The following is an 11,689-nucleotide window of genomic DNA, read 5'->3' on the forward strand; positions in this document are numbered from 1 at the left end:
AAAAATGGGCAGAAGACCTAAATGGACATTTCTCCAAAGAAGATATACAGATTGCAAACAAACACATGAAAGGATGCTCAACATCAGTAATCATTAGATAAATGCCAATCAAAACTACAATGAGGCATCACCTCACACCACTCAGAATGGCCATCATGAAAAAATCTACAAACAATAAATGCTGGAGAGGGTGTGGAGAAAAGGGAACCCTCTTGCACTGTTTGTGGGAATGTAAATTGATACAGCCACTATGGAGAACAGTATGGAGGGTCCTTAAAAAACTAAAAATAGAACTACCATATGACCCAGCAATCCCACTACTGGGCATATACCCAGAGAAAAATCATTGCTAACACACATATATGGAATCTAAAAAAAAAAAAGGTTCTGAAGAACCTAGGAGCAGGACAGGAATAAAGACGCAGATGTAGAGAATGGACTTGAGGACACGGGGAGTGGGAAAGGTAAGCTGGGATGAAGTGAGAGTGGCATGGACATATATACACTACGAAATGTAAAATAGCTAGCTAGTGGGAAGCAGCCACGTAGCACAGGGAGATCAGCTCGGTGCTTTGTGACCACCTAGAGGGGTGGGATAGGGAGGGTGTGAGGGAGATGCAAGAGGGAGGAGATATGGGTATATATGTATATGTATAGCTGATTCACTTTGTTATACAGTAGAAACTAACACACCATTGTAAAACAATTATACTCCAACAAAGATGTTTAAAAAAATAATAATAGCAACAACAATAAAGAAGGCATACTAAAGGAAAAATGATAAAATATTAATGAAGTGCATAAAACGCCATCTGAGCAAATGGAATGGTGTAACATGTCCTTGGATTGGGTGACTCAGTATAATAATATCCTCCCCAAATCAGTATTAAGTTTAAGGCAATTCCAATTAGAATCTCAACATCTGTTGAGATTTTTCATTTGTTTTCTGTTTTGGGGAATTGATAAAATGATCATAAAATTTATATGGAAAAGTAAATAGACCCTAAAAACCAATAAAGCTGGCAAAAGAATACTAGTAAGGGGAACTTGTCTGATATCGAGCATACCTTAATGCTGCTATAGATTGATAGGGTGACAGTATGGAAATAGACAAATAGACCAGCAGAACAGAGAATCCAGGAATAGATCTACAAATGCAGTTGACTCTAATATATGACCAGGTGGTGTTTCAATTCAGTGGGAAAATGATAGAATATTTAATAAATTATGCTGATAGAATTGGCTATCACTATAGAAAAACTGAAGGTATAACTAGGTTACATATGTACAAAAATAAATCTAGAAGGATTAAAGACTTAGATGGAAAAAAATAAAATAAAATGATAACATTCTTAGAAGAAAACCTATAAATAACCTATAATCCTTTAGAATAGGGAAAACTTTCTTCACCAAGAGAGGAAACCCAAAGGCATTGACAAAGACATAGTAATTATATAAAATTTAAAATGTCTAAAATGATAAAAGTTATAATAAACAATTGAATAGAAAAATTATAAATATGAGGATAAAATGCAATGCAGATGACAAACATCTATACAAAGCTCTTTTATACATGGGTAAGAAAAAAGATAAACAGCCCAAGAGAGAAAAACATGAGCTAAGGACATGATTAAGCAATTCAGAGAGGAGTCCAATCCAAAGTTAACCTAAGAATCAATGCTCAAACATACTTGTAGTAGGAAGGCAAATTAAATTTTGCCATCAAACTGGCAAAAATCAAAAGGTGATACACTTTCAGGGTATTGTTGGCAGGTATTGATGAGAAATGGTACTCTTCTACATTACTTGGGGGAGTGTAAACAGTAACAAACTTAGTAAACAATTTGGCAAAACTTATGAGAATTAAAAATAAAATCCTTTTAAAACTTTTAAATTTTGTATGATGTGAAATTTAAAACCTCTAAGTGAAAAAGAAAATTGAAAATGAAAAAATAACCGATGAAAATATGCCACAATAACTATGACATCTTTATTTCACTCTCACATTTCAATAAGAGTTCAGCTAGGTATAAAAGTCTAGACTCATTTCCTTTTTTCAAAAGTACTTTGAAAATATTACTCTAGTGTTGCTATTTAAAACATCAGATGTGAATCTAATTCTCATTCCTTTATAGATGGCCTGCTTCTTTCTCTCTGGAATTGGTTCCTGTTCCTAAATTTCACTTTACTCTGTCAGAGTGTTGCTATTTTCCCTTTTCTCTCTCATGTTGGTACCCATTCAATCTTTCTTTAATTGTGGCACAATTTCAGTTAGCAGTTCTTCAAATATTTAATTTTTTTCTCTTTTAGAATCCCTATTAATCAGATGTTGACAATTATTCTATTTTTCATACCCTTTAATTTTTTTTCTCATTTTTCCAATTCTTTGTCCCTTCTTAATGCCTTCTGGGAACGTTTCAAAATCCACTCCATCTCATCAATTCACTCATCAACTGTATTCACTCAACCCATGAATTAAGTTTTTTATTTCCATTATATCTCATTGGTTCTTTTTTATAACTTCTTGTCCCTGTTTAATGTTTCCAGTGCCCTCCTATATGCCCTTGAGAATATTTATTAGGATTATTGTGAGTTCTTGTTTCTCTGGCTCATTACTTCTGCTCCCTCTGGAATTAGTTGCTCTATTTGTGATCTCTCCTTTCCAGTGCTTTATATCAGTGTTCCTCAAATGTCTCTTTCTTTCTCCTATTCCTTCAGGAGTATCAGCTACAGTTTTTATATTAAGTTCTGAGTTCTATCCATATCCCACTTGCTTTTGAGGCATCTCCAGAATTAGACTCAAAGGAGGAAAACCACAATTGCTGTAAGTTCCCCATCTAGACTCTCCTATGGCATAAATGAGATTTAACATCTTCAAGAATTAGCCTAATCTTAGTTGTCTTTTCATTTTCAGAAGTATTAGACTGTGTCACAGACTCACCAAACATTTTCCATATGTTTATGGAAAGAGTTACAGTGTTCCAGGGGTATGGGAGAGATTGTAAGGACTCAGAATGGCAAGTAACCATGAACAATGTCATTATTTCCAAAATTTCTTGGAACTTAATACTGTGTGATTGTTATAGTGAATCTTATTTTCCTTCCTCCCCTTCATAGACCTGTATACATTTTTAATTTGAAAATTATTAAAATTTAGTTTTGAGGACTTCTTAACTGAACTGACCCCTAAGATAACTGGAGAGGCCTCGGGTTTCACAAAGCCAGTTTGTATATAGCTGATCTAAAAATATAATAGAAATTGGTATGGCATGTTCGGTGGAATTATTTCTGTCTTGCCTCCCTGTTCTTGATATATCAATATTTGTATCTTACCAGCCACCTGTACAGAGGTCTAGCCTTTTCTTTGGATCTGACATTCATTTATTCAACAAATATTTGTTGAACACTTGCCATACTTGTTCTAGTTGTCAGGTACCCAGCAGGAAAGACACAGTCCCTGACTTCACTGAGCATTAGAATCTAACAAAGAATCCAGATTGAATGTAGGCTCTGTTAGAGCAAGGATTTCTTCCTATGTTGTCTTCCAGTGTATCCCAGGCACCCAGATCAGTGTAAATATTGGTTGCATGTTAAATGAGTAAATTTTGACACTAATTACAAGTGTGTTGAGTGTTACGGTGGGAAAGTGCAAGCGTCATGGAGTGTATAAACAGGAGGCCTTTCCTACTCTGGGGGGATCATGTAGAATTAGCTCTCCAACTGATAGAGCCCTCCCTTTAGAGTGGTTTATGCAGGCTTAAACAAGCAGCACCTAGTTCCTATTCAGGCTGCCCTCCCATTATGCATGGAGGCCTGAACTGTCTTGGATTTTTCAGTATTGATTTCTTTAAATGAGAAGTTAGATGAACTGCTTAATAATACCGTATGTTTACAGAAATAAAAGAAAAATCAGTTTAACAATGCCGATTTGTGTTTCTTGCTTCTTGGCTGCCCACCCCTTCACCCGATTTTCTTTTCTAATTTGCAGATGAAGGAGCTTCCATGCACCCTTGTGATGATACGTACTGTGGACCTTTCCCAGAATCTGAGCCGGAAGTGAAAGCTGTAGCTAACTTCCTCCGAAAACACAAGAAGCACATAAGGGCTTACCTCTCTTTTCATGCCTATGCTCAGATGTTGCTGTATCCCTATTCTTACAAATATGCAACAATCCCCAATTTTAGCTGTGTGGTAAGTACTTGAAGCTGGATATGTGTGTCAGGCTTCATCCTTTTCTAATGCTAAGATGGTTCTATGTAGTAATGATAATAGCAAACATGCTGTGTTTGTTCTAATAAGCATTTCATATACATATAATCTCATTTATTTTTCATAATCCTATGTAGTAACATGTATTATCCACATTTTACAGACTAGGAAACTGAGACTTAAAGATGTTAAGTCGTTATACTAAGAACACAGAGCTACTAAGTGTCCTAGCCAGGATTCACTGCAAATCTAGCTCCAGCATTGTTGCTTTTAACCACTGTGCATGCTGCTTCTCAAATGCAATCATTTCAAACATATTTACATTCTTACCACAGGTTATTTGGAAAATGTCAGGCTGGAGTTGATTAGTATTACAGCTTCGGTCACATATGCAGGGCTGTAATTAACTTTTTGAGTAAATAACTGTTCGTAAATTATGGTCTGACCCATTAATTAAAAGCAAGTTTTAATTTATAAATGCTATTTGCTTAATGCTACTAAGTCTCTGGGCATGCATCTGACAAATTAGTGCTAAGAATGAACAGCCTTTCAGGCATGAGATTACCTGAAAGTGAAAGAGCGTAGTTCCTTCCTCACCTCATCTCAGAAACCCAACAAGCTATCCACTATAGGGACTAATTCCTCAGTAAAGTGAGTCTGCTTCAGAGCCTATATCATCTGAAGGCCTATGAAGTTCAGGACCAGGCCACACTAATGCACAGTGTTAGAAGCAAGGAAGAGGGAGGGAGGAGTGATTGGGAAGGGGCACAGGCGGGCTTTGGGGTTACTGTTGATTTTCTATTCCTTGGCTGGATGCTGGTTCTGCAGGACTGCATACAACTTGTGATCATTCATTGAACTATAAACTTAAAATCTGTGTACTCTTCTGTATTTATTTTATGCTTGAATTTAAAAGCTTTTATAAAAAAAAGAAGCATCCTCTCTCTCCCTATATCTCAGACTCCAAATCCTGCACCAGTTGCTTGGGGTTGCAGGAATTCCTGATCTAGATGGCCAGGACCTGGGAAGAATAAGGAACATGAGGTCAGAAGGTGGCCTGGGGGAAGGCTTGCATTCTGTCCAAAAGAGGAACTTTGTGCTTAGCATTTCATGCAAGAATTCTGAGCAAATTCTCTCTCTTGAGCAATATTGTAAAGGTGGGAGTGATATTTGATAATGCTATTCTTCAGCTCCTCGGTGGGTCAAATAGGCTTCTCATTCTTGATGTTATTGACCTGGCAACCTAACTACCTTGTACCGAAATGTTTCTATACACAAATGTTCAGCCTTTTCTAAATTGGACACAGCATCTGTCTGTATTCTCACAACAGATTATATAGAATATGTAATATATTAAAACTACCACATGAGAATATTCTCCATATTTTGAATTTATCTTCCCATCAGGAGTTATTTTCCTTGTGTCTTGGATTGGAGGATGTGGTATAGAGAGTGAATCAGTGGTTCACAACCAATGAAGAATTTCCCTCCCAAGGGACACTGACAATGTTGGAGACATTTTTTGATGGCCACAACAGGGGTGGGGGATGTTACTGGCATCTAGTGGGTAGAGGCCAAGGATGCTGTGAAACATCCTACATTGCACAGGACAGCCTTCCACAGCAAAGAATGATTTAGTCCAAACTGTCAGTGGTGACCCCATTGAGAAATCCTGTTAGTGGGTTGCAGATAAGCTAAATCGCTAAAACCAAGATTACAATTCTCAGAAAATAGATGTCTCTGAATGTTAACCAGAAACCATTAAGTTCTGTTCAACTTGTTCAAAAACATTCCATCAATATGTAGGAGTCTGTGTTTCTGCTAAGATATTTCGGTCACTAAGTTGCTTTAAATATGAAAATATTTAAATAAAAAATATACTCCTTACTTAGCTGAGGTCCCATAAGGGAGACCTGGGTCCTTCTGGACAAATGGACAAAAGGAAGAATCACTTAAACTCTTTTAACTAGGTGCCATCCTGGAAAATATTCTTAGAAAATTTTATGAAGCTTCTACTCTTTGAGGAAGGATCATGTCTAAACCTCTTATCAACATGCACCTGCACCTCAGTGGCAGAAGTCCAGTGAGCCCAAAAGGCTAAAACTATGCATACATTTTGCGAAAGTAGGCAGAGTGGTTATCTTTCTTTTTCCTCAGTAGATTATTTTGCTTGGGTTTAGTCATCTGAAATAATGAGGAACAAAGGTCTCCTCACCAGCAGAATGCAGTAATCTTCTAAATGTAGAAATTTCTGCCCTTGCCATGGAATATTGCTGAGGCCATTGGAGAAGATGTTAAAAATCTTAGCACATTCTCCATTAAGATACCTCATTATGGTGTTTACATTTATTTTTTGTCGCCTCCTGCAAGGAGAATGTTGTCATCAGTGAGATCAATTAATAAATGTCTGCCAGGTTCTGGAGCCTGGTTCCTGAATAGCCACCCAGTGTGGCATTTGCTGCAAATGCGGCTTTCTGCATCCCTGAGGTGAGTGAGGACAGCAGGCTGAAGCCAAGTCCAGTCAGTACACAGCACCACGTTGCCCGGAGTGCTTCAACTGATGGATTAAATTATTCACAGGCAACTGGAAATGGGAGAGTTGTATACTGGTTTCAACACACTTCTTTTCCTCTCACTGGTCATACAATACTTCTTTAACTCCTTGATATAACTAGTGCTTTTATACCATTTGAAAATGTTTTCAAGGGTAGTCCGTATCATTCTCGTTCATCTTAGAATATTCACCTTTTAGTATTTTGAAGGTGTTTATTTTTCCTGCTTTTTAGCATTGGTAGGAAGTTCCACCTCAGAATTTCTACATCTTAGCCGCACCTGGCTGAGCTCTGCCAGAAGGCTGTGTAACCTTAGAAGTCACAAAGCATTCTGAAAGTGTTTCCATTCCCACAAGGGATAAACACACAGAGCAAGAGGAGTCATTCTTACTGAATTAAAGCATTTCTGAATTGATCCAAATGGGTTTTAAATACCTTGAACCTAGCCACTTAAAGATGTATGTACTTAAAGATCAATAAGATTAACTCGATACTGTTGCAGATCTATGCTTATTCAACATTCATGCAGGAAATAGTGATTAAGTGTCTGTTATATACAGGCATATCGCTAAATACTATATTTGTAGCTATGAGCAAGACTGACTTGGGCCCTGCCCTGTCAAGCATTTTGTAATTTATAGAAATGGGTGTCTCTGAACTAAAGTAAAGAGAACAGAACACTAAATCAGCCTCAGAAGATGTATTTATCCCAACATAGCCACTCCTTGCTGTATAACCCCAGCCTGACCACTGAACCTCGTTGGGCCTTCGTTTTCTTGTCTGTATATGGAAATATTACTGATCACTGGCTCATTGTGAGAATTAATCAAGAGAAATAATGTGTTCTAAAACATATTGCAAAATGCAGCATGTGACAAAGAGTAGCAATATTATTATTAAATATAGCTATTCACCAGTGTGCCTAGTGTTCTCCAAACTGACGACTGATAATGTTCAGACAACATGTCAGTGTTTCTAAAGGTTTCAATGCAATGATATAAGTGATAAAATTTCTCCATTTAACCTCACAGGAATCTGCAGCTTATAAAGCTGTGAATGCACTTCAGTCGGTATACGGCGTACAGTATCGATACGGGCCTGCTTCCAGCACATTGTGTAAGTTTCCTATGGATGCTGTGTTGGAATCATCTCTTGAACTAATATCCTGTGTAATGACCTCCCTCAAAAAAAACCAGAAAATGTGTTCCCCCCTAAAGTGAAAATTTTGACTACCAAATTAGCCAAGGAAGATGGAGGGAGTTTATGGCTGATTAGTTTTACCCTGCTTGACAGAAATCACTGTACCAATTGAAAAAATCCTAAGCAGAGAATAGTCTAAGCATGTAGTAAAGACTACAAGGTTGAATTGAGATCTTATGACAGTACAAAGTACCAAAATGGGCTCCTTAAGCAGTTTTAACTACTGCAAAGGTAGAAATGGGCCTTGAGAAGATAATGATGTAATGTTTGAGCCCTTGAAGGAGCTTCCCTTTTATCCCTTCCCTCTACTGTTCTTGTTATGAAATTCTGTTTCTTACATAACACCTTCAACTGAATTTCCCCTTGAAAGGTAATTAAAATATTTATTTCATATGAAATAAAGAGCAACCAGGTATATGGAAAGAACTTGGACAAAGAACAAGGAGAAATGGATTCTAGTCTTAATTCTGCCACTAGTTAGATGTAATCCTGACAAAGATATTAGTCCTGGGCTTCAGTTTCCATAACTGTTAAATGAGGAATTGGACTAGATCATTTCTCATGGCCTTTCAAACTCTAAAATTCATTGACTATATGACTTGAAAAATCTAGTGAGAAATCATATATTTCTGAATGTCTAGTGGCGTTCCAGGAGCTTGCCGTGATTCTATGGTGGTTAGTACTCTGTGAATGTCTACGCTTGCATGTGAAGGTATATACACACATTACATATATATGAATACAGTGATATCTGATTATACTTTTTAGTGAGGTAGCAGATTTCTCCTTGATTTCTTTAATTTACCCATCATTATATTCCTAACCACTCACTTTCTTCAGCCTTCAGCAGAAATGCTTGGTTTGTTAATTAACACTGTTTATCATACAAGTTTATCCTAGTAATGGTAATGTCTTAAGTATCAGAGGTTTTTTCTTAAGTTCATGATCATTGGTCTAATGCTGACCTTTCTACAACTGTTTTTTAATAGAGCCACCTTGAAAGGGGAAATGTAGTATTTTAAAAAATCACATTACCAGTTAATGCCAACAGAATATATATTTAAAACGTAAAAACATTAATTTTTTAAAATCTTACTCTCAGTTCACCTTTTCAGCTTGGTATCAAGGCACAGTCATAGAATTATATTTACCAAGAACAACCTGTTACCATAGAAATGAGGCTGTCGTATCACTATGATGTAAGTGTTGGCAAATATTGTCCTTGACTTTGGCTACTATGACTACTATTTGCAGTTCCAGTGAATGAAGCCACGGCCTACCTTCTGTCTCCAACTGAAGCAAGGGGGGCCTGGGAAACAGCAGAGTCATTTAATTGTCATCGTCACATAATTCTAACTGGCAAAAATAGCATTAAAAAGTGGTATCGTTTGAGTGGGAAATTTTTTAAATAATAAAATGGTGTTATGTCAGGCTGGATCATATAAATTTCAGGGAGAAAAGTATAGAAAGAGTCTTCTATGAAAATTCATTCATTTATTAATTAATTATTAAAAGCATGTTAGGCTGAAAACTGCATACTAGGCACTCTGGGGTGTAAAGATGCACAACAGTAACATCTAATATATCCTGAGCACATTATTCAATTTTTGCAACAACCCTATGCAGTAAGTATTATGATCCGTCTTTCAAAGGGGAGACAGGCACAGAGAGTGCCTGGGATCAGATAGAGCCCAAGCCCGAAAGAACCTGCACTTTCAACTCTGTGCTGAAAAGCTGGAGCATGTAAGGTCACAGGAGCCAGAAGGCGAGAGTTACCAGAATGGACTGTCAGCTAGGTTAAATGCTGCTGAGAGGCTGAACATGAGATGTGAGGGGAAAGAAAAACAAAAACGGAGATTAGGCCTGATGTCATTGGTGACCTTCAAGAACAAAGGTTTCACAGCCTGGTAGAGGCAAGAACCAGACTGAAAGTGGTTGAGGATACAGAAGCAACATACATAGATTCTCTTTTGAGTTCTAAACCAAAAGGAAGAAGAAAAAGAAGACGGTATATAATAGGATCATGAGAAGGAAGTGCTACAGGAAAGCAGCGCTTGGACATTTTGGTGTCCAAAATGCAAGATGCAAGGTGGGGTTGGGGGGAGGTTTACTAAGGAAACAGGGTCCTAGAGAAGACAACACAAATAGGATCAAACCACACCAAGTGTAAAAGACGAGCAGCATTTCTTCCTGAGCTAGGAGAAAAGTCAGGATTGCGATGTAAGCAGAGGAGGTGATGGGCTAACTACCCATGAGGAGTGTGGAGACAGTGGTAAAGTGAGGGGCAGGACCAGAAGAGAATGAGAAAGGTTCCGTAAGTGAAGGTCTAGAAAAAGGAGCCCAGAGCACCACTGATAACGGAGAAGCACCACAGAGATTAGCATGAATTTCCAACAAACACTTTCTCCACCTACCTTGTGAGGGAGAAAACAGAGAAACTGGACTAGGGATTGAGAATTAGCAACACAAAAGCTGAAAAGGACTAGAAAAAGGGTCTGGTGAGAAATTCAGTGGAGTAATTAAAACCATGCCCAGCTAGAGAGGTTCAATGAAATTATAAGAAGCCCGGGGGAAGTCTGGAAACTGTAATAAGTAAAGGCAAAGAACAAGTTCATCAGGAGTGAAAAAATAGGGCGAGAAGAAGAAAAGAGGTTTTCTGGGATCAGAATTTCAATATTCTAGACCTGAGAAAAGGAGAAGAACTGAGTGAGAAGAAAAAAAGTCCACACTGTGATTATGTTTATTGGTGAATAAAGTGAAGGTGGAGAGAAATGATATTGGAGTTGCAGCTAAGAAATTGAGGTCATCATACTAGAAAAGCATTCCTACTTAGACTAGCTCCTCAAAGAACCAAGTTTCCATAATTGGCAGAGGCAAGAACCAGATTGAAGGCGGCTGGAATGATTTATGATGATAGCAGGTATGATTTATAAGTTCCATGAGCCTGATGCTAAGGAACTCAGCTTAAACTGCTCTTGTTGAAAGGGTATTTAATTGGAAAGATTTAGTACAGCTTAGTAAGCAAATACTATATATACATTTTGAAAATTATGCAGACTCTTTAGTGAAGCTGACTATTTTTTTTTTTTTAACTTTTAGATGTGAGCTCTGGTAGCTCAATGGATTGGGCCTACAAAAATGGAATACCCTACACATTTGCTTTTGAACTACGTGACACTGGGCATTTTGGCTTTCTACTCCCAGAGATGCTCATCAAACCCACCTGTACAGAAACCATGCTGGCTGTGAAGAATATCACAATGCACCTACTAAAGAAGTGTCCCTGAGATGCCCCAAGGGGCAAGTCAACCTCCAGAGAGAGCTGGCTCTGCACAAGAGCTGCTTGGCAGTGGGTGCAAATTGTTTTTAAAGAGAAGGGCGATTACTGAGAGGGAACTTATCTGGGGACTTTAAAAGGACCTTCTCATGCAATTCAACTCTCTGTGGCAATAAAAAATGGTGGAAAAAAAAATTAGAGTATAACCTAGTTTGTTGTAAGAGAAGGCATCCATTTTCTGCCCCTTTAGAGTCTTATTTGATTAAGCGGGGAGGGGAGATTTTCTATTTCTTTGGTCTCAAGAAAAGTACAAATTGAGGATTCCACTTCAATAAATCTCATGTTCTCAATTAAGATCTAGGCCACTGGGGCTTCCTTGGTGGTGCAGTGGTTAAGAATCCGCCTGCCAATTCAGGGGACACGGGTTCGAGCCCTGGTCCAGGAAGATCCC

The 11,689-nt window shown here is 37.9% G+C and overlaps 1 protein-coding gene across 1 annotated transcript in view; it reads left to right on the top strand.

The window, feature by feature from the left end:
• Window positions 1-11,248, top strand: part of CPA6 (carboxypeptidase A6) — a 255,340-nt gene extending 244,092 nt beyond the window's left edge. The window contains exons 9-11 of the mRNA XM_024127074.1: window positions 3,989-4,191; window positions 7,793-7,877; window positions 11,061-11,248. Coding sequence (XP_023982842.1) covers window positions 3,989-4,191; window positions 7,793-7,877; window positions 11,061-11,248 — 476 coding nt within the window. The remainder of the gene's footprint in view (window positions 1-3,988; window positions 4,192-7,792; window positions 7,878-11,060) is intronic.
• Window positions 11,249-11,689: the final 441 nt, after the last annotated feature.

Source organism: Physeter macrocephalus, chromosome 15 (genome assembly GCF_002837175.3).
Source record: "Physeter macrocephalus isolate SW-GA chromosome 15, ASM283717v5, whole genome shotgun sequence".
Taxonomy (NCBI): Eukaryota; Metazoa; Chordata; class Mammalia; order Artiodactyla; family Physeteridae; genus Physeter; species Physeter macrocephalus.